General features: G+C 32.0%; 2 protein-coding genes across 5 annotated transcripts in view; one reads left to right on the forward strand and one right to left on the reverse strand.

Moving 5' to 3' along the window:
- Nucleotides 1–25,618, reverse strand: LOC127733934 (transmembrane anterior posterior transformation protein 1 homolog). Its single transcript, XM_052243415.1, has 11 exons — nt 25,468–25,618; nt 18,027–18,157; nt 17,464–17,588; nt 16,541–16,703; nt 15,728–15,863; nt 15,313–15,410; nt 14,575–14,725; nt 12,505–12,614; nt 9,755–9,814; nt 4,885–5,030; nt 1–2,629 (listed from the first exon to the last, which is right to left on the reverse strand). Exons 1-11 carry the CDS (start codon nt 25,496–25,498, stop codon nt 2,062–2,064), a joined length of 1,719 nt encoding a protein of 572 aa, XP_052099375.1. The 5' UTR covers nt 25,499–25,618; the 3' UTR covers nt 1–2,061.
- A 99-nt stretch (nt 25,619–25,717) lies between these two features.
- Nucleotides 25,718–27,369, forward strand: part of LOC127733931 (phospholipase DDHD2-like) — a 28,343-nt gene continuing 26,691 nt past the window's right edge. For all 4 annotated transcript variants that reach the window (XM_052243408.1, XM_052243409.1, XM_052243410.1 and 1 more), the window contains exon 1: nt 25,718–25,901. In XM_052243408.1, the coding sequence (XP_052099368.1) occupies nt 25,760–25,901 (142 nt within the window). In that variant the 5' untranslated portion in view covers nt 25,718–25,759. The remainder of the gene's footprint in view (nt 25,902–27,369) is intronic.

Consider the following 27,369-nt stretch of genomic DNA (forward strand, 5'->3'; position numbering starts at 1 on the left):
TATAATATTTTTTTTTATTTTGTAAATTCCACAAAAATCTTTTTTTATATAATCATACATATTCAAAAGCCATACTGCATAGTAGAGAGAAGCACAAAAAACAATTCATTACATAAATAATTAAATCAAAGCACCCTCTATGGTGTTAAGTCAGTAAATCTGACGGTGTCACAAAAAGCAACATTTATAAACATGTAAATTACATTAACATTAAAATATTTCTTTACAAATGTTTTATTCAGATCTGTTGTTGTCTAGTATTTGAAGGCATGTGATTTGCTTCATAAGTCTTACTTGGGTAGATCTTATTCTGGCAGAATCTTGTTATTGCAAAAAATAAAGTATAAGATACTGATTATATACTATTATAATTTCTTATCAGCTGTTTAAAAATGACAAGTATTGATGGTTAACTGTAGTTAGATATGTATAAATAACCAAGGTTGCCGAATTCCGCAACGTTGCCGAATTTGACAACGTTGCCGAATTCAGAGTTTTCCCGGACTGATATTACCAATTTACTTCATCATGATTACCTTAGTGTTCTTTCTCAAGTATTTTGTGTTGATAGTAGATCTTTGAGAGTGGTTCTGTTTAATTTATTCAAAACTTTAATAGACTCAGGAAGATTTACCACTTGACATATTGTATAGACACCTGTCTATTTTTGAAGACTGTATGTTGCTCGCGTGACTTCTTTTAGTTAGTTATTTTTTTTCGATGGATAGCTGTCTAATTGATATACAACCAACATCTCCTTTTATTCATAATATTTAATAAATTTTGTACATCAAAATTTTTTTTTAAATTGGCCTAAGAAGCTAGTAATTGTTTTTGTATGGCCCTACTTAGATGAGATGTGCATGAAAATAGTTAGATGGTAATCACAGATCATATGGCCAAAGAAAAATCTTTACTCTTTTAATTTTATTTACAATTATGTTTTATTATGATTTTTTTCATAAAAAGTTTGATGTAATTGTCAGTTTAACATACATGTGTTAGATCATTGTATTTGTCTTTTAATATTGTTGATTACTGTTTACTATTAAAACTATTTCACCCCAATGTTAAACTTGACTAAGAATGGTTAAACTGGTTTTCATACCCAAAGCAATCATTCAAATTAAGTTTTATCAAAAGTTATTTTGTACAAAACAATGTTTCATAAGTTCATTAAGAACCTAAGATAGACAAAAGTTATCAGTTGAAGTAATTAGCTCTTCTTGGCCTTTTCGACAAGATATGCTAAAGATGGAAATAAAATAAAATATTAATTTAAAACTGTAAAGATAAAGTTTTCTGGTATATGTATACAGTAGAAAAATATAACAATAATAATAATAACAATACATGTTAGCTAGGAATGGTGGTAAAGCACAAAAAACAACAGGATTGAACACACAGAAAAGCCTCACCTGAAAAATCTTAATAAAAGGTGAATTGACAGGTACTAGAACTGACGTGGTAGCTTTGCAGCAGAAACAAAAAAATACTAAAATAACTTTAAATAAAGGAAAATTGAAAACCATTTGTATGATATAATACCTAAAAGCTAAAAACAAACAAGGGCTCCAAGGATCGTGCATTGGTCACATTGTATTTTAGTCTATTTGATTCTTTTAGCTAGACAGTTTCTGTCTATCCATTATAGTTTTTAAGTTAATTGGCCAAAACTAGTAAAAATTGTGATTTCAATTCAATTCAATTCAATTCAAAGTATTTTATTGTTCAAGTTTCAAACCTTCTGTAAAACAAATCGATAATAACTCCTATAAAAAATTGTCTGACAATTTTGGTCTAAATGGATTGTAGGTAGATCTTGACATCATAAACATTTTGCCTCGCCAGAGTTTAATCATGAGGTATGTATGTTATAATCATGGATTGTCTCTGCTTTTTAATACCCTTGATATATAATAGCTGTATACAACATCTTAACAACGACCCTGAAAAGTAACACCTGTCTCTAGCTTTGAACTACCTATATTGTAGATAAGACAAACATTAATTGCACATTATTTTCTTCCAACAGTAGTAAAATAGAAGCTGTTGTTGCATTTATAAATATTCAGGACTTAAATCTTTATTCTCTACAGTAATTTTTCTGTGCCTAACTTCATCTTCTCTAGGATTATCATAAGATTTAACAGGTTTATCAGTATCATGAACAGTATCTTCATTTTTATCCTTTTTCTCTTCTAAAATTACTGTATCATCTCCCTCATTTATATAACTGTCTGTTACTGATTCTTGAGAAAATAATTCTGATTTAGAAATATTTATTTCTTCTGTAAATACTGTTTGTATTGATGTCATATGGTCACCTGATAAAGTCACATTTTCTGTGGATAAGTCGCTAGTCATAGACTTTTCTGAAATAGAGCTGTTACTTTTCAAAGAATTATTAAGATTTCCTTTTGGCTGTTTTTCGATATCAGGTCCAATATTATCCACAAAGCTGGACTGTGTTAGAATTTGCGAAGAGTCAGCAAATACATCGCTTGATTCTGTTGAACATTGTTTCTCTGTAGGGTTTGTTGTTTCTGTTTCCTTCGGTTTGTCTTTAATGAGATCATAGGCTTTACCTAGGACTATTATACTTGTTAGGACTTTAAATGTCATCAAACTGAAAAATAAAATAAAACTTAATGTTTCAACCTTTTGTTGATTGTTCTAGTACCCTGAAAAATGTCTCCCCTTCATCTTTAGCATGTACAGAAGTCACTCAAACAAACACCTTCTAGTACCGGAAAAGTATTGTCTTGAAAAAAAATTCATGTATATGGTAAACTGTTTTTTGATATCTTTAACAACTCATGTTATGATATGAATACTAATTGCACCTCAGATAAAACACCGGTACGTAGTGACCCCCTATGGATCGGTATGGGGTAAGTAGATTTCATATGGGATCCATGACGTCATGTCTACTACTAATGGTGACGTCATCTATTATTGTTATTGTATTTCATTGTCTATTTTTATACATAACTTGGCAGGAAAAGTCATGTGTGTGATAAATTCGTTATACAGTTTGATACTGACGCCCTACAGGTCCATTGAGTATTAGGGGGTCAGTAACAAACCATAGAACTTGTATTGTATGTAAACTATCCTTCAAATATATATATACACTAGATTTTGTGGGTGAAAATATCTGTCTTATCCTGGTGGTGAGTGGTAGCAGGTTGGGGAAGGGGTGCTATGTCATGCTGTTTGTATCTGTCTTATCCTGGTGTGAGTGGTGGCAGATTGGGGGAGGGGGAAAGGGGTGATGTGTCATGTTGTATGTTTAGGGTTATTTTGACAATCAGATATATTCTTAACGGAACTCTTTTTCACTGTATAGAATTAAAATCAATTATATATAAATCAACCTGTGATTCTAGACTTTTACATATTCACAGCCATTTAAATATATGATCAAAGTTCAAACCAGTTATTCAAAAGTTATATATATTTATTTTTATTATTTATTTACATTTCATTTCAATAAACAATGTTCCAACCCACACAAATAGTTTAATAATTTTTTAATTATTTTATACAATTTTATCTATCAAAAATGACTTTGAGTGTAGAATTGAGTACAGAAACTTCTGAGTTTAAGAATTAACTAATTTAAAGAAATTTGACTGGTAACACAGGGCGACTATATTGGCTTTAATACTGCATGGGAGATAACTCTTCTTTGGTTGAAATTATAAAATCTAATTAACATTGTTATCTCTTCAAATGCAGTGTGAAGAACTTTAATTCATGAATTCCAATTTTTGTAGTTTGTGAAGTATTCGTTATGTCAGGTTTTTTTGAATTCCTTAATTACTGAAATCTATGATAATTGAATTCTTACAAAAAAATGTATTGTCATAGTACTGAGGATTTATTATTTTTTTGTGGGTGCCAATATTTGTTGATTTCCTCAGTATGGGTAAGAACCAAGAATTTAAGGTTTCTGTATTTTCACTGGCTTAATAAGGTAAAAACCATTAAATCTTGTTAAAACCAATATTGATCTCATGCAGAATGAAGTCATTTTAAAATAAATTTGCAATGCAACCACAACCATGCCAGTAATTCTACATTGGCAAGGTAATTATCTTTCTACTCTTGAAAAAGTGGTTTATTTATATAAAAAGTACATTCTATTCACCACAAACATAAAACAATTATAATACAGATACCAAGAGATGTAAACATTCTACTCACCATAAATATAAAGCAATTATAATACAGATACCAAGAGCTGTAAACATTCTACTCACCATAAATATAAAGCAATTATAATACAGATACCAAGAGATGTAAACATTCTACTCACCATAAATATAAAGCAATTATAATACAGATACCAAGAGATGTAAACATTCTACTCACCATAAATATAAAGCAATTATAATACAGATACCAAGAGATGTAAACATTCTACTCACCATAAATATAAAACAATTATAATACAGATACCAAGAGATGTAAACATTCTACTCACCATAAATATAAAGCAATTATAATACAGATACCAAGAGCTGTAAACATTCTACTCACCATAAATATAAAGCAATTATAATACAGATACCAAGAGATGTAAACATTCTACTCACCATAAATATAAAGCAATTATAATACAGATACCAAGTGATGTAAACATTCTACTCACCATAAATATTAAGCAATTATAATACAGATACCAAGTGATGTAAACATTCTACTCACCATAAATATAAAGCAATTATAATACAGATACCAAGAGATGTAAACATTCTACTCACCATAAATATAAAGCAATTATAATACAGATACCAAGTGATGTAAACATTCTACTCACCATAAATATTAAGCAATTATAATACAGATACCAAGTGATGTAAACATTCTACTCACCATAAATATAAAGCAATTATAATACAGATACCAAGAGAACCTGATATCTTAAATGATCTGGTACATATCCTGACCAGTAGGCAGGCTAATGGTAGTGGTGTAAATCCCATCCTCCTTGCCAACAGATCAGAATAATCTATGTAAGCCTGTTAAAAATAGGTTAGCTTGATCAAACAACAGATCAGAATAGTTTATGTAAGCCTGTAATAAACTGTTAACACAGAGATATGTCTCACCTATTTGTTATTTTGATAATGCAAATGTTGAAAGTAAAATAGCAATACTTTAACGGGTACGTCTAAACACTGCTCAGGACCTCCTGAGTGCACTCAGGACATACAAAGTGCACTCAGGACCCCTTATCATCATATTTGCACACAGGATGGCTGTATATATTCGTTACATGCTACTTATTTAAGAGTTAAATTTTGATAGAATTTGAAATCGAACTTAGATAGATATGTCAATTCTTATAAAATAATGAGGGCACGTGTCACTGATTACACAACTACTGAGCCGTGAATTATTCAATCAACAAAATTGATTGGATTATATTTATTGTTTTTAATGAATTGTGTTGTTAGTACAGTGTTACGTTTAAAATTAATAACACGATGTTTTAAGTTTTTAGGGATTGTTTAATGCAGTTAAATTTAAATTATGCATAGTAAATTTTTACGTTTATGGAGAAAAAAAAAAAAATTCTATGGATACCTATGGATCTTCAGAAAGCTGGCACTGTTGTACCATTATATTCTGCTCTACTTCATCATTGTTGTATTTAATTGTATTTAAATTATCATATTTGGGTAATATTTTGATGCTCTTTTTCAGTTTATTTTTCATGATGACGGCTAAATTAATTTTGTTGTGGTCTGCAGTTCATGCATAAAGAAAATAAAAAAATCGTGTTATTTTATAGTTGCCGTTTTTCTGTAACAAGTTCGATTTTTGTTTTTCTTTGGGATTTTTTTTTTCTCTCTCTCCAAATCAACTTCATAAACAAAAACAATGTTTACTGAATATCAAATTTTATTGAATTTGTATATCTTTATTCTCAATAAACCATAAACATAGGTATAGAGAAGGCAATTATGTACAATATTTACAGTGAAAATATTTAGATGAATTTATTTATATGATTTGGTAAGTCTAATATCTTGGCTGCGTACATGCTGCCCTTGGTCTTTTTCTTTGGTTTGGCTTACGAGCAAGTTTCTGGGGTTTTGTCACTTCAAGATATGTGCACGAAGACTTAGTCGTGGTTTGGACGGATTTCGTGTCAATCAACAGTCTCCGAAATAGTCTTTCTCGCTGTTCTTTTATTTTCGAAAACCAACATTGAAATGATACATCATGTTTTCTGTACGGACCGAAATGTTCATAATTTTTTTTACAGTAAAATACCAAAATATGATAAATGGCGAGAGTTCAATATACGATAGCACTTATTTAGGACAGTAAACTGACAAAAATAAACATGGGAAGAACTGAGAAACAAAATTAAATATTTTTTTCATTTGTTTTACAATAAAAAAATCATTTTTTTTAATTTAGTTTAGAATCATACTACAATCTTACTTACAAAATGTTTAGAAATAATACCCAAATATGATAATTTTGAAAAAACGGAGACAAATTCATTTTTTTCAGAATTTATTTACACATTGAAATTCGTTCTAGGCTTGTATTACTGCATGGACAAGAACGATTTAAATGAGAAATAAAATCTTACTAAATGCTGATTTGTTAAACATTCGTATTACTCAGAAATAAAATTTAGACATTTTCTTTTCACTGTTTTACAACAAATCATTCTTCAGAATTTACTTTTACGTTAAAACTGCTCAAGGAATCTTAATACTGGACAAGAACGAGCTCAATGTAAAACCAAATCTTACTACATGAAATAATCGCCACATTTTGCAATACTTTATATCTATATTTTTGAACGTTTTCAAATGAAATGTATTGAATTAAAATTTCCCAACTATATGTAGATTTCTCATATTTCTCAAATGGCTTCAATTATTACAAACAATAATACAAGTTTATTTAACATTTTTTCTAAAACAATATATCTTCATTGTTCTTTATTCTTCAAAAGACATCTTGGTTTTGTTTGTTTGCCAAGCTTACTTGTATGAGGTTAGTACCATTACTAATCACTCCTAATTATTAAAGATCAAACGACCTAATCAACATGATAATTGATATTCATTATAATCACCGGTCATGCCTGACATATTTCATAAAATCGGCGCGTGCCAATGAAAACTTCAATAACTTCTTAAATAATAAATTGATTTTATCAAAACAAAAATTATAAGATGGAGAATTAAATTATCTATCGAATGCATACCTTCACTTCTCACTAAAACAACTATTTCATGTCCTGAGTGCACTTTGTATGTCCTGAGTGCACTCAGGAGGTCCTGAGCGGTGTTTAGACGTACCGTACTTTAACATGTAAGTTATGCAAATATTCAAAGTCAATGAACCATGACTGAAGGTACAGGGCTAAACAATCTCCATTGAAATGAGATGTGTCAATGCTAATACAACTGCAAACCAAATACCATTGACTTTTCATAAGTTGTTCCCTTTAAACAAACCTAGACACAAACATTAACTTATAAACTAGTTTCAAAGTCAATGAACCATAATGAGGGGGTGGGGTTACATAATCTCCTGGAAATGAAACTTGCAAATGCTAATACAACTACATACCAATTATCATTGACCTACCACTAACGGTTCCCCTTAAACTGACCTAATCACAAACTAATACATGAAAACTAAGCAAAAGTTTCAAAGTCAATAGACCATGACTGAGGGGGCAGGGCCAAATAATCTCCATGGAAATGAGATATGACAATGCTTGTACATCTGCATACCAATTATCATTGACCTACCACTAGTGGTTCACCATAAACTAGACCTAATCACAAACTAATACATTGTTGACGCCGGAAACAGAATACTGTAAATTGGGAAATTTTGGCGTCGAAAGGCATGTGTTTTATTTTGGTGTGTGTAATTTTGGTGCTTCGTCCAATTGATATGTTTAATTTTGGAACAACAGAAGTGAGCAAGCTCATTCATATTTGCCTTTATTTACCCGTTTATTGACAAAATATAATTGAACTTCTCAAACTAGAAACACGACAAAGTTAACTTAATGAAGGAATCAGATACGGATGCAATTGCAAATAATTCCGTATATCGTGGTTCAAAGCTGAAAGAAATATATGAAATAAAATCTTAAATATTAAAATCACTTTTTAAATAGATTATTTATTTTTTTACAAATATCATATGAAATAAATTTTAATCATCTCTATTGCAGTACATGTTAATCTATTGACGATCAAGGATTTAAATTTTAATCCTTATGCCTCTTGCAGTACATGTTAATTAATTGAAGATAAAGGATTACAAGGAGTTTTGATATTCTAATTACCAATAACAGCGTCTAATCAGCAATAGCCTGGCATATTTATGACATGTGTATATAAAAATTCATGTTGTGTTTTCTTAACAATTTCAGAAAATGGACAACGAAGTAAAAATTATATAGTGTTGTCAAATTATACCAGGTATTTATTTGCAGATTTAGCTGTATAGAATTGTAGGAAATATACGGAAGATATAATAACATAAAATATTTTCCCCAACAATTAACATTAGGATATTGTCGTACCAGTACACAATTTTGGCATTTCAATTTTTAGTGTTTGCTTTATTTTCGTGTGTTATATTTTGGCACTTTTATTGGAGGCACCAAATAAACCAAAATAAAACTACAACCAAAATAACCCAATTTACGGTACCTATGTCTCGCTTTTTGACTACCTCAAGGCGAGACAAAAATAGGGTAGATCCATCACCACAACAGGTCAGAATAATCTATTTAAATATTGTATTGATCTGATGAGTTAATATAAAAATAAGGAGAAGTGGTATGATTGCCAATGAGACAACAATCCACCAAAGTTCAAATGAAGTGGATGTAATCCCTTTTCAAATAATTTTATAGTTTGTTCTTATATTGTGCTGTTACATCACTGTCCCAGATTAGGGGGAAGGTTAGGCATTGGCAACATGTGCAACAACAACTGTTATGTGCTTATCCCAAGTCAGGAGCCTGTAATCAGGGTATTTGTTTGTTGCTGTATATCATATTTGTTTTTCCTTCATGCCTTTAGTTTTCTCTTTTGAATTGTTTTACATTTGTCATTACAGGGCTTTAATAAATTTCTATGCGGTATGGGTTTTGCTCATTGTTGAAAGCCGTATGTTGACCTATAGTTTGTAACTTCTACGTCATTTGGTGTCTGGTGGAGACTTGTTTCATTGACAATTATACCATAGCTTCCATGCCTGTAAAAATAGAGTAGCCTTGGCAACACAACACCCATAATCTTTAAACTAAGACTTGTATTGTGAATTGCTATTGACTTCTTAAGGATGTTAATGTTTTGAGGATTTCAGAGGTAAAGGCAAACTTCCATTTAAGGTTAAATCTGAAAAAATCTCCAAGTAGATTTATAAGTGAAACATACTTCAACTGTTATTAACCTAATAAAACCATGGCATAAGGTACCTTCAAAAGAGCTAATTATTCTAAAATTACAAAAAATTACATGCATGAATTAATTGAATACTTATCATATAAACACAAAGATGATTTTCTGTTCACTCTGGTCATTTCCCTCACTAGGTATTCTTACATCTATTGATATGTGATACAGATTGTTCTTTACATGTTAAAGGTTGTTGGTTTATACCTCATATAATAATGTAATCCCATATAAAACTGGTAACTATGAAAAAACCTCACATTATAACTATACATAAAAGTTTATACCCTGTTCTGTCTGTTGGCCACAAGGTCTTCTGCTAGTCTTACAGAGAAGGAATGGTAAACCTAAAATTAAATCAACACTTTATCTTAGTGAAAGAATGGTACACCTTAAATTATATCAACACTATATCTTACAGAGAAAGAATGGTATACTGTGGATTCATTTTTATTTGTGGTATACCTATTTTCGTGGGTTTCGTGGGTAACAGCGAACCACGAATTTAAGAATTCAACGAAGAATAATCCCGAGAAATGTGGATTCGGATGTTTATTTCCGGTTATGTTATGCAGTTCTAGTATAGTGCTGACTAGCGATAAACATTGTGAGATAACAGGTGTTTTTATTGAAAGAAGATACAAGTATTTTGATTAAATCAATAATAAAAATATCGAATATCAGTGATAATTTACTTTTAAAAATTGATTAAAAATGTTCATGGAAAATAACTGCAAGTTGTTAATTACTGTGTCTTAGTTTGGTTTACTGGTGATTAAAAATCAATAGGATTAAGTACCGTGATATTGCCCGTAGGTAATATTGTTTATGATAGGAGCATTTATTTTCACACCTTTAACTTATATGATCGACTGTTTATTTTATCGTGATTAGGGAAATGAGATTTCAATCATAGAGTTTTGAATGCCTTATATAATTCCGACAAGAATTTATAAATTGTAAAACAAATAATTAGTTGTCTCTGTCCATTATTGTAATAGAAGTTTTCAATGAACACTTTAACCTAGAATGACTAATCGAGGATTTTGACAATTCAAAACTTTTTCAATGAATTCCTTCTTTTTTGTTTGTTTTATTATTGATCAAACCAAGGAGGTTATATGATCTCCTAAATCAAAAAGAAATCCACGAATTGCGTATCTGATTTTTTTTTTTTTTTTTTGTAATCAGCGATCCACGAATTTACGTATACCACGAAACGTTGTTTTTTCTCTATCCACGAAAATTGATACCCACGTAAATAAATGAATCCACAGTAAGGTACCTTAAATTATATATAGAGAGAAGGAATGGTACACATTAAATTATATCAGCACTACATCTGACAGCGAAAGATTTGTACACCTTGAATTATATCAGCACTATAACTTACAGAGAAAGAAAGGTGCACCTTAAATTATATCAACAATTCATCTTACATAGAAAGAATGGTACACCTCAAATCATATCAACACTATCTTACAGAGAAAGAATTGTACACCTTAAATTATATCAACACTACGTCTTACAGAGAAAGAATTGTACACATTAAATTATATCAACACTATATCTTACAGAGAAACAATGGGTACACATTAAAGTATATTAACACTTAATCTAAAAGAGAAGGAATGGTACACCTCAAATTATATCAACACTACATCTTACAGAGAAAGAATTGTACACATTAAATTATATCAACACTACATCTTACCGAGAAAGAATGGTGCACCTTAAATTATATCAACACTTTATCTTAGAGAGAAGGAATGGTACACCTCAAATTATATCAACACTACATCTTACAGAGAAAGAATTGTACACATTAAATTATATCAACACTATATCTTACAGAGAAAGAAAGGTACACATTAAAGTATATCAACACTTTATCTTAGAGAGATGGAATGGCACACCTTAGATTATATCAACAATTCATCTTACATAGAAAGAATGGTACACATTAAATTATATCAACACTATATCTTACAGAGAAAGAACGGTACACATTAAAGAATATTAACACTTTATCTTAGAGAGATGGAATGGTACACCTTAAATTATATCAACAATTCATCTTATATAGAAAGAATGGTACACATTAAATTATATCAACACTATATCTTACAGAGAAAGAATGGTACACATTAAAGTATATTAACACTTTATCTTAGAGAGATGGAATGGTACACCTTAAATTATATCAACAATTCATCTTTCATAGAAAGAATGGTGCACATTAAATTATATCAACACTATAGCTTACAGAGAAAGAACGGTACACATTAAAGTATATTAACACTTTATCTTAGAGAGATGGAATGGTACACCTTAAATTATATCAACAATTCATCTTACATAGAAAGAATGGTACACCTTAAATTATATCAACACTACATCTGACAGAGAAAGAATGGTATACAGTACCTTAAATTATATCAACATTACATCTTACAGAGAAAGAATGGTACACATTAAATTATATCAACACTATATCTTAGAGAGAAGGAATGGTACACCTTAAATTATATCCACAATTCATCTTAAAGAGAAAGAACAGTACACCTTAAATTGTATCAACACTACATCTGACAGCGAAAGATTGTACATCTTGAATTATAACAACACTATAACACAGAGAAAGAATGGTACACATTAATTTATATCAACACTTTATCTTAGAGAGAAGGAATGGTACACCTTAAATTATATCAACACCCCTTCTTACAGAGAGAATTGTACACCTTAAATTATATCAACACTTCATCTTACAGAGAAATAATGGTACACATTAAATTAAATCAACACTTTATCTTACAGAGAAGGAATGGTACACCTTAAATTATATCAACACTTTATCTTAGAGAGAAGGAATGGTATACCTTAAATTATATAAACAATTCATCTTACAGAGAAAGAATGGTACACCTTGAATTATATCAATGCGACAAAATGTTGGAGGCTCCACAAAAAAAGGACAACAGTTGGTATTGCATTAAACTTAATTCATACAATATTTCCTATCTAGTTAACTTACATCAGCTGGTATTTCATTAAACTTGACTATGAAAGCATGTTTAATCCAGTCTACGAACAACTCAGCTACTAATACTAAAACTGCGTCTGGAATGATCACCCAAATATGATCTGAAAAACAAAATGTAAAAAACTTTACGGTCATAAAAAAGCAAACTATGAAGATTGAAATTCTATTTATTATATACACATGGCCTATACAATAATAGAACGAGAGTGCACACATTGAAATGTCTCGCCGGCTTTACTGACCACTGATTCTATGTTGATAGTCCTAAATATAAAGTTTTACTACAGGTATCACATAAAAATCACATAAAAATAACATGATCAAAGAAAATGAGGTCAAGGTCAGATAAACCAAGCCAGATATACATATACACCTTAAAATCATTCCATACACCAAATATAGTTGACTTATTGCTTATAGTATAAAAGAAAGAGACCAAACCATGAAAACTTAACATTGATCAATAAACCATGAAAATGGGGTCAAGGTCAGATGAACCCTGCCAGACAGACATCTACACCTTACAATCATTACATGCTTTAAATATAGTTGACCTATTGCATATAGTATCTAAAAAACAAAATTTACCATGAAAACTTAACATTGACCAATGAACCAGGAAATGAGGTCATGGTCAGATGATAACTGCCAGACAGACATAAACACCTTACAATCATTCCATACACCAAATATATTTGACCTATTGCTTATAGTTTTAAGAAAAACAGACCAAAACACAAAAACTGAACATTGAGCAATAAACTGAAAAAATGAGGTCAAGGTCAAATAAAACCTGCCAGACTGACATGTACATAGTAAAATATTTTCATACACCAAATATAGTTGAACTATTGCATACAGTAAAAGAAAAACAGACCAATACACAAAAACTTAACTTTAACCACTGAACCATGAAAATAAGGGCAAGGTCAGATGAAACCTGCCAGTTGGACATGTACACCTTACAATCATTCCATACACCAAATATAGTAGACCTATTGCTTATAGTACCTGAGATATGGACTTGACCAAGAAAACTTAACCTTGTTCTCTGATTCATGAAATGAGGTCGAGGTCAAGTGAAAACTACCCGACAGACATGAGGACCTTGCAGGGTATGCACATACCAAATATAGTAATCCTATTACTCATAATAGGAGAGATATTAAGAATACTAAAAATATGATTTTTTTTTCAAGTAGTCACTGAACCATGAAAATGAGGTCAAGGACAATGGACATATGACAGACGGAAACTTAATATCATAAGGCATTTATATACAAATTATGAAGCATCCAGGTCTTCTAGCTTCTGAAATATTAAGCTTTTAAGAAGTTAGTTAACGCCGCCTTTGCCGCCAGATCACTATCCTTATGTCTCGTTTTCTGTGACAGAAGTCGCAGGTTGACAAAAATGAATTCTGATGTCAATGAGTCTAGTCATATATTGTCTCCCTTTGATGTTATTAGTGATAAAAGAAGGAATAAACCTTTCTGCTAATTATGTTACATTTAACTGAGTTCTACAAGAATTCAGTCATATGTCTTATGTTTGCAACTTCCAGTAAAATCCTTTTCTAAAGTATGTAACACTTTTTTCCAAAATTTCATGGAGAACTCAGGTATATTTTTAGTCAAAACCTTTTTCATAGATCATTTGACTGGATGCTAACCAGGAGAATTTTGTCATATTTGTAATGAAAACTACTCTAATCACTATAACATACAGAACTGTATTCATAGATAACATGACACTTTTCTTCAGATCATGTGACAAATACCTCGATTCCAGGAGAATTCTGTCATATTTCTAATGAAGACTACACCCAGCAGTATACATATAAAAATCTTTCTCCAGATCATGTGACACATACCTGGATTCCAGGAGAATTCTGTCATATTTCTAAAGAAGACTACACCAAGCAGTATAACATATGTAAATCTTTCTACGGATCATGTGAAGCATACCCGGATTCCAGGAGAATTCTGTCATATTTCTAATGAAGACTACACCAAGCAGTATAACATATGTAAATCTTTCTACAGATCATGTGACACATACCTGGATTCCAGGAGAACTCTGTCATATTTCTAATGAAGACTACACTCAGCAGTATAACATATACAAATCTTTCCTTTACATCACTACAGGCTATATGGTAGAGAAAACCTTTATCTATCTTCTTAAACATGTTAGATTTAATTTCTACAAACTAAAAGCAAAATAAAATTTAAAGTTGTATTAGTTGAAAAAATAACTATCTTCTTTCAAACCATAATGATCCTACTTAAACTGAAAAAATATCTTTAATTGAGGAAAAAAAATACAAGTATTTATTTCAATAGCTCATTAATAGATTAACATACTGAAAATTTAAACTATGAACTTATAGAACAAAAATAGATGCAAAAGGGTTATTTGCAAACCATGGGAATAAGGAATGATTTTTTGTCTTGCATGCACGGCTGCCATGGAAGCTAGACTTAACCATGCATGACCAGTGCTAGCAGCGTGAGTTATTGGAGAGGTTTGTGATAAGATAATTTTAAGGAGAACCACCAATGGTAAGTCAATGATATATGTATTTGGTATGGAGTAGTATTATCATTGGCATATGTCATTCCCATGAGATTATTTGGTATCATCCCACAGAAACTTTTGCATATTTTTGTGTTGCCAATTCATTTTTAACCTTTGCATTATACTAAAAAAAATTACATACAGGCAAGACATATCTCTGTGTCAACAATTCATTTCTAGTTGGAACAAAATTAATAATTAAAGACAAACAGTACTCACATTATTTGACATCATTATCGTTAACAAAGCTTTGTTGTGAGAATTAAATGCTACATTCAATACAGTAGCCTGGAACAAAATCAACAATGTATGTATAACTGATGAATGGGTTAAGGAATCATCTCTAGGAAATGTAGGAAAGAACTCTTTCTTTTAAACTTAAAATTAAAGGATTTTTGTTAAAAATCAGACTCTTACATCTAAACATTTCCTCACCACATGTACTTTTTCACATTTATTTTACCGGTAATTGTAATTTGAATGAAAATTGTCCATGTGCCTCACTTTTCTAAGAATATATAAATTTTCTTTCTATGTACAATAATCTTACTTACAGAAATATGTGTCATGCAAACAGAAATCATAATTGTAATATGACATTAAATTGAGTATCAATAATTTCTCAAAAGGATACTGACATAAATAATAGCCAATATAAGATGTGGTATGACCCCCACATGTTCTCTCTTTCTATCTTTTGGTTCTGTTGCTGTCCAGAATAATGCTTCTAAAATATCTTGTCCAAAACTTGAAAACAGTCTATCTGCCATCTGAAAGTATAAAAGGAAGCTTTAAAAAAACGAAACAAAATAAAGCTTATTTATCTTAATGAAAATATTGAAAGCAGCTTAATATGACCACAAAATGTTGACATGAAAACTTAACAAAAGTGACTTTGGACAGAGTTTATGCTTGATCCATCAATGTGCTGAACAAATTAATGACATTTAATATCTAACTAGGTGGAACTGTTTAAGTGGACTCAAACTAATGTCTCTCCTTCATCTATATAAGTCACTCCAGTAAAGAAAAGGTACAACAAACACATTCTAGTACTCTGTCATTGCTAAGAATATATGTATATTTGGTTAATGGGTGGGAATCAAAACCGTCTTCAATTTATTTAACAATTAATGATATTAGGGGATGGGGAATGAAACCCCATCATCAACCAGTGACAAACTATATAGTGCACTTAGTAGGTCTTGTGTTGGCAGTGCAGAATATAGGGTTGGGGATCTGTAAGGTTTTTGATATATTTAACATTTAACACTATATTATAGGGTGGTACATCATAGAAGTGTCTATATAGAAAAGAGAATGGAAATGAGGAATGTGTCAAAGAGACAACAACCTGACCAAAGAGCAGAAAACAGCCCAAGGCCCAAGGCCACCAATGGGTCTTCAATGCAGCGAGAAAATCCCGCATGCAGAGGCGTATACTTACATCCAACATGTTATAGAAGACATACAGTTTGATAACAGCTTGACCTCTAACTAGGTGGTACATCATGGACGTGTCTATATAGTTGACTATAATACAGCATACCACTAGAATAATACCCTTTAGAATATCACAAGCTTGGGCTGGCTCTAATATATGTCTGGTCCTGAAAAAGAAACACATAATTTAGAAAATATGGGGAACCAATTACTCATATCTTATGTTTTCTACAAAGTTTATGTTTTGTTTTTATGTTTTCATTAAATTTAAAGGTTGCTGTCTCACTGTCATTTATCACTATCTTAACATATCCTTGGTTGATTAGCACAAGTCATCTGATATAATTTGTAAATAGGTGACCACCCAACTACCATTACAGCAATTCACCAACATATGCTTCACACAGGCTATGTATCTGTATAGGAAATGATAAACATTGGTGTTTAAAATCTTTGATCTTTCTATTGGCAAGGCAGCCACATTAGTTGGTTAGTGGGATTACAGTATTTATATCCAACATATTTTTGATCGTAGACAGAATAAAAATGATACTGCCAAAGTTGGGTTTCAACTGAAATACTGTAGTAGTTTTACAAAAGTAATTAATGGATGACAGATTTTACAATTGATGGTAACAGATCACACTGACCTCAACCTTTGCCTAGTTGACCTTATCATATGCATAGTGTAAAATGCTGCAACTGCTGTGTTTTCATTTATTTTGTTGGTACCAATTTTCGTGGATTGAGGAAAAATTGTATTTTCAGGGATATTTGATATCATGGTTTTGCCAAAGTCGGCATACAAGCCTATAGAAAATTTATACTTCATTGAACATTGAAATCAGTGGTTCACACATTCCAAATACATGAAAATTGGTATCCAACAAATTATAATGAATCCACAGTATCCTATATATGAATTACCTTGATGAGAGTAACCCACATGGATGAGTTAATATCTTGAGGAATGCTACAACTATTCTGAGAGGTAGGAATGTAAAAATAAATAGGAATGCATCCATGCAGTGCAAATACCCATAAAGCAAGAACTGAAAATAGAAACAAAATATGTATATAAAATCATTAAAAATAATACATAAATAAATTCAAATGTGTCTAAAAACAATCAACAAGATTCTTACTATGAGTATGTAAAATTATGTAAAATGTTAGCAATTATTTCTTATAAGTAACACTGTAAGTATATTTCATGCATGTACACAAAATATATACTATTACAGATCAAATGCATAATAAAAATGTCCACAGCAAACTCATAACAAGCAATTTCATTGAGAAATACAATCATCTGAAGATATAAAAACATATTAGTTTTTTCTTTTTGGTCAATCATCACAAGTATCTAAAAAAAAGACAATTGAACCATTTATTCTTATACATCCCATAGTCAGAAAATTTTAAACTCAAAAGTTATTGGTATTTTCAAGTTTCATTTAGTTATATTTCTGTATCCAAAAATAACTTACCTTTTCAAGTTCCCTTGGTGTTTTCATAAATGTATACACTCTCTGTCTTCTTTCTGTAAATTTTTCTTGATCCCTTTCCAACAGGTAACCTCTTGTCAACTCAGATTTAAAATATCCAAACACTGACACCCCTAAATAAAGAGCATGGAGTATTACATTATTCATTAAAATTAAATATTCTGTGAGTATCATTTACAAACAATGTAAAATCTTAGTATGTTATACTAAAAAACTAAAACTGATTTTAAATCATGAGAAAATTAGGTTTATGTTCTCCAAGCATCAGTGCAAGCATGAAAGATTTTGTTGTAAACCAGAGCACAAAAATACATGTGTTTACCAGTTTTCTAAAAAGATGACTGGATAGTTCTATACAAGTTGTCATAGCTTTTCAAAGATTATTTATTGAATATTGAATTTTAAATCATTGAACACATTTAAACTGACTTAGTACATGTACATGTATATCAATGTACAAAATGACTTAAAACAGTATACATGGTATATTCCAACGTTTTAATGTCTCTAAATATATTCCATTCTGAAACCTTTTTTGGGCTTTTTCGTGGTGGCCAGATTTTACTAGTGGAGGAAGGCGGAGTTCCAGAAGAAAACCACGACCTTCGATAGGAAAACTGACAATCCGAGTCAATTAAGATTGGAGTCGAGTGCACCAACACGAGCGGGGTTCGAACTCACAACCTCAGTGTTGACTGGCTAGTGATTACAGTAGTAACTACTTAGACCACTTGGCCACTGAGGCCCCCAAGTGGCAATTAATGTAAAGTCTATCTACCAAAGATAACTAAAAATTGTTACACATATGAATAACAAGAGTGCACACGCTGAAATGTCTCGCCTTCTTTACTAATCATTGATATTATGTTGATAGTCCTAAATATAAAGCTTTACTACAACTATCACATACACTTAACATGATCCAAGAAAATGAGGTCAAGGTCATATAAACCAAACAAGAAATACATGTACACCTTACAATCATTCAATACACTAAATATAGTTGACCTATTGTTTATAGTTTCTAAGATACAGACTTAACCAAGAAAACTAAACATTGACCAATGAACCAAGAAAATGAGGTCAAGGTCAGATGAACAATGCCAGGCAGACATGTACTACAGCTTGCAATCCTTCCATACAACAAATATAGTTGACCTATTGCTTATAGTATAAGAAAAACAGACCAAAACACAAAAACTTAACACTGAGCAATGAACCGTGAAAATGAGGTCAAGGTCAAATAAAACCTGCAAGACTGACAGGTACATCATAAAATATTTCCATACACCAAATATAGATGACCTATTGCATATAGTATTAGAAAAAAAGACCAAAACTCAAAAACTTAACTTTGACCACTGAACCATGAAAATGAGGTCAAGGTCAGATGACACCTGCCCGCTAGACATGTACAGCTTACAATCATTCCATACACCAAATATAGTAGACCTATGGCATACAGTATAAGAAAAACAGACCAAAACACAAAAACTTAACTATAACCACTGAACCATGAAAATGAGGTCAAGGTCAGATGACACCTGCCAGTTGGACATGTACACCTTACAGTCCTTCCATACACCGAATATACTAGACCTATTGCTTATAGTATCTGAGATATGGACTTGACCACCAAAACTTAACCTTGTTCATTGATCCATGAAATGAGGTCGAGGTCAAGTGAAAACTGTGTGACGGGCATGAGGACCTTGCAAGGTACGCACATACCAAATATAGTTGAACTATTGCATATAGTATTAGAAAAAAAGACCAAAACTCAAAAACTTAACTTTGACCACTGAACCATGAAAATGAGGTCAAGGTCAGATGACACCTGCCCGCTAGACATGTACACCTTACAATCATTCCATACACCAAATATAGTAGACCTATGGCATACAGTATAAGAAAAACAGACCAAAACACAAAAACTTAACTATAACCACTGAACCATGAAAATGAGGTCAAGGTCAGATGACACCTGCCAGTTGGACATGTACACCTTACAGTCCTTCCATACACCGAATATACTAGACCTATTGCTTATAGTATCTGAGATATGGACTTGACCACCAAAACTTAACCTTGTTCATTGATCCATGAAATGAGGTCGAGGTCAAGTGAAAACTGTGTGACGGGCATGAGGACCTTGCAAGGTATGCACAAACCAAATATAGTTGAACTATTGCATATAGTATTAGAAAAAAAGACCAAAACTCAAAAACTTAACTTTGACCACTGAACCATGAAAATGAGGTCAAGGTCAGATGACACCTGCCCGCTAGACATGTACACCTTACAATCATTCCATACACCAAATATAGTAGACCTATGGCATACAGTATAAGAAAAACAGACTAAAACACAAAAACTTAACTATAACCACTGAACCATGAAAATGAGGTCAAGGTCAGATGACACCTGCCAGTTGGACATGTACACCTTACAGTCCTTCCATACACCGAATATACTAGACCTATTGCTTATAGTATCTGAGATATGGACTTGACCACCAAAACTTAACCTTGTTCACTGATCCATGAAATGAGGTTGAGGTCAAGTGAAAACTGTCTGACGGGCATGAGGACCTTGCAAGGTACGCACATACCAAATATAGTTATCCTTTTACTTATAATAAGAGAGAATCTAACATTACAAAAAATCTTAACTTTTTTTTCAAGTAGTCACTGAACCATGAAAATGAGGTCAAGGACATTGGACATGTGACTGACAGAAACTTCGTAACATGAGGCATCCATATACAAAGTATGAAGCATCCAGACCTTCCACCTTCTAAAATATAAAGCTTTTAAGAAGTTAGCTAACGCCGCCGCCGCCGTAGCCGCCGCCGCCGGATCACTATCCCTATGTCGAGCTTTCTGCGACAAAAGTCGCAGGCTCGACAAAAACTGTTATCACAGAGATATGTCTCACCTTTATGTTATTTTTATGGTATAAACAAATGTTGAAGAAAGCTTTAACATGTAAACTATGCAAGATATCAATCCACTTTTCAATTGAGAAGTGCCATATGTAAAATCAGAATCAGTGCACATGATCTCAAAATAGAAAGAGACAGGTATAAAACTTTATATATAGAAAGAGACCAAAGGCTTTGTAAGAAATGTACTCTAAATCTGGTTGAAGATGAACAACATTTTATTACTAGTTGTCCAGCATACAATAATGATAGGGAGATATTTTTCAAGGAGATAAACTGTATCTGTCCCAATTTTATATATCTTTCAAATGAGGCAAAATTTGTTTGGTTATTTACTAATGAAAATTTGTCTATACTTAAATATTTAGGGAGCTATATTATTACATGTCTAGATGTTAGACGAAATGTTAATTAATGTATGTAATAACAATGATAATTGTAATGATTTTATAGTTCTGATCCTGCCTGGAATTAAATGTATGTGATTTTTTATAGAATGAAGATAATAACATCTGTCTGAACTTTTTAATGTTTCATTTTAATATATAAAAATGTTTTTCTGTTACAAATCATGATGTATTGTTTTATGTGTACATGTTATGCTGCCCATCAAGGGCCCTTGATTGGAATAATAAATATTCTTATTCTTATATTTATTCTTATCAAAATCAGTGAACTATGACTGAGTGTACAGGGCCAAATAATGCTATAACTACTGCATACCAAATATCATTGTCTCATTATAAGTGGTTCACCTGTTACTAGCCTAATCATAACATGTACATTATGGAAAATTTTCCAAGTCACTGAACCCTGACTAAAGCAGTGGGGACATATAATCTCCTTGGAAATGAGATGTGATTATGCTTAAACAACTTATCATTGAAGTATCATTAGTGTTTCCCCTTAAACTTTATTAATAACTAAACTAAAAACTAATCACAACTTAAACATGTAAACTATGCAAAAGTTTCAAAGGTCAATAAACTATGACTTATGGGGCTGGGCCAAATAATCTCCGTGGAAATGAGATGTTCTTATGCTTATACAACTACATACCAAATATTATGGACTTACTAACAGTTTAATGTTCCAATTAGACTATATCATGGAGAGACAGAAATCATGATGTTCACAATTTAATTAAATCCATAGAACATTGATCTTTAATACATTTGTATCTATAGAAAACCTGAAACTTAAATATTTTTTTTTTTGCACTATCCATGTCTTCTTCTTAGGGTCAACAATTAAGGCTTCAATTATGAAGAATACATGTTGTTGTGCATGCTTGATTGACGAAAATTTATACAAATTCCTAATAATTTAATAACAATTTAAGTGTTTGTATATACAGATTGTGATTACAAATAATAACTGTTATGTACATGTTTTGGTTTGAGTGTTTACATTTGAAGCTGGAAAGAACAGCTGTAGTTAGCTGATCTTTGAAGCTGTTAACAGAAGTGGTTTCAATGATAGTCTGAGGGAGCAAGTTCCATTGTATGATTGTTCGAGGGAAGTATGACAATTTTTATGTGTCTTTGGAAGTTTGGATATGTTTGTATGTCTGTGTATGGTTTTGTTTTGTTCTATTGGCGGTTTGCTCAAGAACATTCGTTGGAATGGCTACAAGACAGTGTATCACTTTATAAAATAAAATAAGTCTAATTTTTAAACATTTTTCAGCTAGTGGTGGTCATTTTAACTTGTTTAACATTTTTGTGAAACTGCTTGTGTAATTGTAGTTGATGTGTATGTAGCGAGCAGCTCATATGTGTCCCTTTTCAAGCTTTAGCTGTTGGTCTTTCATATGTGGGTCCCAGACAATACTATATTTTAGTTTGGGTCATACTAGTGACTGATATGCTCTAGATTTTGGTGTTTGCAACTTTTAAATTTCGTTTTAGAAAACCAATTGATTTATTCCCATTTGATACTATGTTGTCTATATGTGTGTTTCAATTTATATTAGATTGTAGGGTAATGCCAAGATATTTTGCAGATGTAACTGATTCGAGAATATGGTTGTGAAGGATGTAATTGCATCCCTTGAATGTAACTCCACTCAGTATTTTTAGAGAACAGCTAATACCCACTGTTCTCTACAAAATTGAACAGTAATTTCTAGTAGTTATGTAAATAGTTTTTAAACCACATTTTCATGTTTAGTATTTATTTTTCGCATTATTTGTAAATATTGATTTGTTTTTATTCTTCTCATGCACAGTAGTTTGTAATCATCAAAAATCTGATGGATAACTGGATATCTAAAGAGGAAGATATGGTTAAAAAAGGCATATCTTCTTCTTCTTCTTCCAAATACTGCCCACATTCAACATGATGAATATTCTGGCAAGTTGCGCATGATTAAAAACAGGATAAAAACAAATTGCTCTGTCTATTTAGTTTGTGGTTTTGGTCACTTGAGACTTGAATATCTCAAGAGACTTTGCTGTGGCGGTATCTGGTGGCAGTTTTGTTCCAATCCTTGACGGTGTTTATGAAGAAGGACTATTTCCTACAGCCTTTGGTGGCTGGCTGTAATAGGTAAGTATGTTGTCCTGTCCGGTTTGAGCTTCTTGTTGGTTTTTGTAGATATTAATTCTTGTCTATGGCTACAAGGTTGTTTGTTATTTTGTAACACATGATGAGTCGTGCTTCTTTTCGTCTTGTTTGTAAGCTTTTCCATCCTAATTCATTTATCATGTTGCTGACACTTGATCTATTTCTATTTCTGCTGGTTACATATCGTGCAGCTCTTCTTTGTACCTTTTCAATTTCATCTATGTGGTTTTGCTGGTACGGGTCCCATACTGTCGTGGCGTATTCCATTTGCGGTCTTACTAATATTTTATAGGCATGCTCTTTGATGGATTTTGAGCTAATGTGGAGGTTTCGATGTAGGAAACCAAGGCTTCGCTGGCTTTTCCTGTGATGTTGTTTATATGTTCTCCCCAATCTAGATCATTTGCGATGGTGCAGCCTAGGTATTTAGTTGATGTTTCATGCACCAGAGTATGGCCGTGGAGTTTATAGTCCCACTTGATTAGCTTTTTCTTTTTTGTAACTGTGAGGACACTGCATTTTTCAGGATGGAACTCCATTTTCCAGAGTTCTTCCCATTTTGCCAGTTTGTCCAGGTCTTCTTGGAGTGTATGGCAGTCGCTGTCTGATGAAATTGTCAAGTAGACCACAGTATCGTCCGCAAACAGTCTCACTGTGGAGTGTAAGCCTTCTGGTAGGTCGTTGATGTAAAACAGAAAAAGACTGGGTCCTAATACTGATCCTTGCGGTACTCTGGATTCTACTTTTACTTTGTCAGATGTTTCGCCTTCAACAACTACTACCTGGGTTCTATTGGTTAGAAATTCCTTTATCCATTTGTTTGTTTTACTTCGGATGCCATAATGGTGTAATTTATGGAGGAGTAAGCTGTGGGACACCTTATCAAAAGCTTTTGAAAAGTCAAGTATTAGCAGATCTGATTGTTTTCCGTTTTCCAGGTTTTTTGTGATGTCATCGATACATTCAAGGAGTTGTGTTTCGCATGATCTTTTACTTCTGAAGCCGTGTTGTAGTGGGTATATATATATAGTATGTTATTTACCTCTGCATGTTTCATGATGTTACTGGTGACTATATGTTCTATTATTTTGCAGCAAATACATGTTAGGAATATTGGCCTATAGTTAGCTGCTATGTATTTCTGGCCTTTCTTATATGCCTGGGTGACATTTGCAGTTCGCCAGTCATCGGGTATCTTTCCTTTCTCCATTGAAAAATTGTATATCACTATGATGGTTAAGATTGGAGCAATTTCACTGGCTAGTTCTTTCAGAATCATTGGCTTGGTGCTGTCTGGTCCAGTACCCTTGTGTGGTTTTAGATTTTTCAGCTGTTTTTCCACTCCATTATTTGTGATGATTATTTGTTCGCTGTCTGGATAATTTTCTGGTAGATCTGACATGAGTTTTTTCTTTTCAAAATCTCGTTTAATGATTGGACATGCAGCAGAGAAGACTGATTGAAATTGATCATTTAGAATATTTGCTTTATTTATTGGGTCTAGGCTGAGTTTCTAATTTCATATAATGCTGGCCATAAATTTCTTTCATTCTGTAATTCCGTTCATTTAAAGTTATGCTAAAGAAATTAACAGACTTATCATAGAAACGAAATTATCAAACTAGGGAGTACATATAAGTGCATGGCCCATATGGTACATGTATTCAATGGTATTCATAGAGATTTTCTATATGGTATGAAATAATCATGGTACAAAATAGATATGGTATGAAATATTTCAGGTTCGAAATTACTTTAATGCATTTACACATCCGTCATTTCAATACGGACGCCCTTCTTCAGCATGTGTTTTACTGCCGAACGGGAGAAATGACCATATTCAACATCCTAAGACAAACCGGGAGGTCTTAAAAATACAAGCAAAAATATATGAGTGGAAACCGTCATTACGAGGTGTCTGCTGATTCGAAGTACTATTCATTTTTAGTCTTTGGTTTTGCTGCCAGTCGGAATCTCTTAAAGGTACTGGGAGAAATCAAACAAATGCGATATGTAGCAAGGCATTTTCACTTTCACCGTTTCGTCTGTAAACAAATCTAAGTCTTTCTGATGCCTTCGATTAAGGTCTACCTTGATGTTATTTCAAGAGACTTTGTGATTAAGATCAAATTTACACTTTTATTATCTCCTTTACTGAAGATTTGTCAATGACGTGTGCCGATTCTTGACAGCAGAAACACTTATGGCAGATAGAGGAAATAAAGACTCTACACCTCCACCACTTCTACTAATGCCTGCTGGAGGGGGTTTAACCCTTAATCCTCCTGATAATCAGAATCTTCTGATGCCCGTCGTTCAAAGTGAACCTTCACTTCTAGATTCAGGTTCTGATTTATTTATCTTTGTGATGTCTTTAAATTTTAGTTAAAGTGAAGTGTATAATTTGACTGTATCATGCACAATAGGGATTGTAACATTACGTTGTATTTGTTTATAAAAAAAAAACCTGATAGGATATTTTTTTATTTTATGAATATTGTATTATAATTTTCAGAATAAATTGAAGTTTACGAATGTAAATCATAAAATGTATATCAAATTAGACTACCCAGTAAACCATATGGACATATAGATACCATACTATAACTCCGCATTTGCTTATTGTCTACTAGCATTAGGATTCCACTTCATTAGTACCAATGGCAATGGAGCTGCACTAAATTCTACGTTTAAACAAAATATGTTATTTCCATCATGTTGATGAAATAAATATTATGGCGAAGTATCTGTAATAGAGGGGTCCGACGACTTACAGAAAAGAACCGAAAAGGAAATTGATTTTTTTTTGTAATCGAAGGGGACCAGCAAATTGAAAATCATTTAAGTCTATAAATGAAAAGATATTTTCCACAAAAGTTTCTTAGGTTTTGAAACCTTATACTGTGACAGGACTTAATTAACTTACATGTGAAAAATTACAGGTAGGGTCGTATGCCTATCTTATTTTCTACAGGTAGGGACTATTCAAATAAATTTTGAAAAAAAAGCTCATATATTATTTATGTGTTGTATTTATTTGAATATTTAACAATATCGACAGCATTCTCTTCCCTTTCCCAATCTGGTAGATTTTGGCCTCTCCAATTTGTAGATTTAATCAAATTTCATACATATCGACAGCATTCTCTTCCCTTTCCCAATCTGGTAGATTTTGGCCGCTCCAATTTTAATCTCCGTGTGCATTAATGGATAAATTGACTGCTAACGTACAACAAATGGCCAGCTTGTGACCAATTTGTTAATTAGGGCTCATAAATTGGGGAGATATCTTTTATAACAAAATGATAAAAATTTCCTTTTTTTTTTTATTTCTTTATCGACTTATTAAAATGTGATTGCTAAATATTTTCATTTATATATAGGCTTGTAATCTTTCACGAGATTCTCAACTTACAGCTGACATGATGTCCTGGACAGTCAATAATTTTTAAAAATTATGACATGTGTAACCGGAGAGCATGATTCTACTTGCAAAATCGCATGTCTCCACCGGAACTCAAACCTGGGACCTCTGTGTTACAAGGCAGCGCGTTAACCGACTGAGCTAAAGAAGTACTTCCTTAGCTCAACCGCTTACGGCTGACTAAGTATCTACTAAATTTCTAAGGGAAGCAATCCTGTCACACATGTGATGATAAACATTAAATTGCCCAGTCATTAAAAAGTCATCACTAGGAGCCATATTTATCTGGACTTATTAAGGCAGATACACATGGGATTAATGCATGATAATATTACTAGGCAAGCAACAAACTTTTAAATTTCAAGTTGACAGCACAAAAGGTTGAATGA

This window comes from Mytilus californianus, unplaced genomic scaffold (assembly GCF_021869535.1).
Source record: "Mytilus californianus isolate M0D057914Y unplaced genomic scaffold, xbMytCali1.0.p SCAF_3, whole genome shotgun sequence".
Lineage (NCBI taxonomy): Eukaryota > Metazoa > Mollusca > Bivalvia > Mytilida > Mytilidae > Mytilus > Mytilus californianus.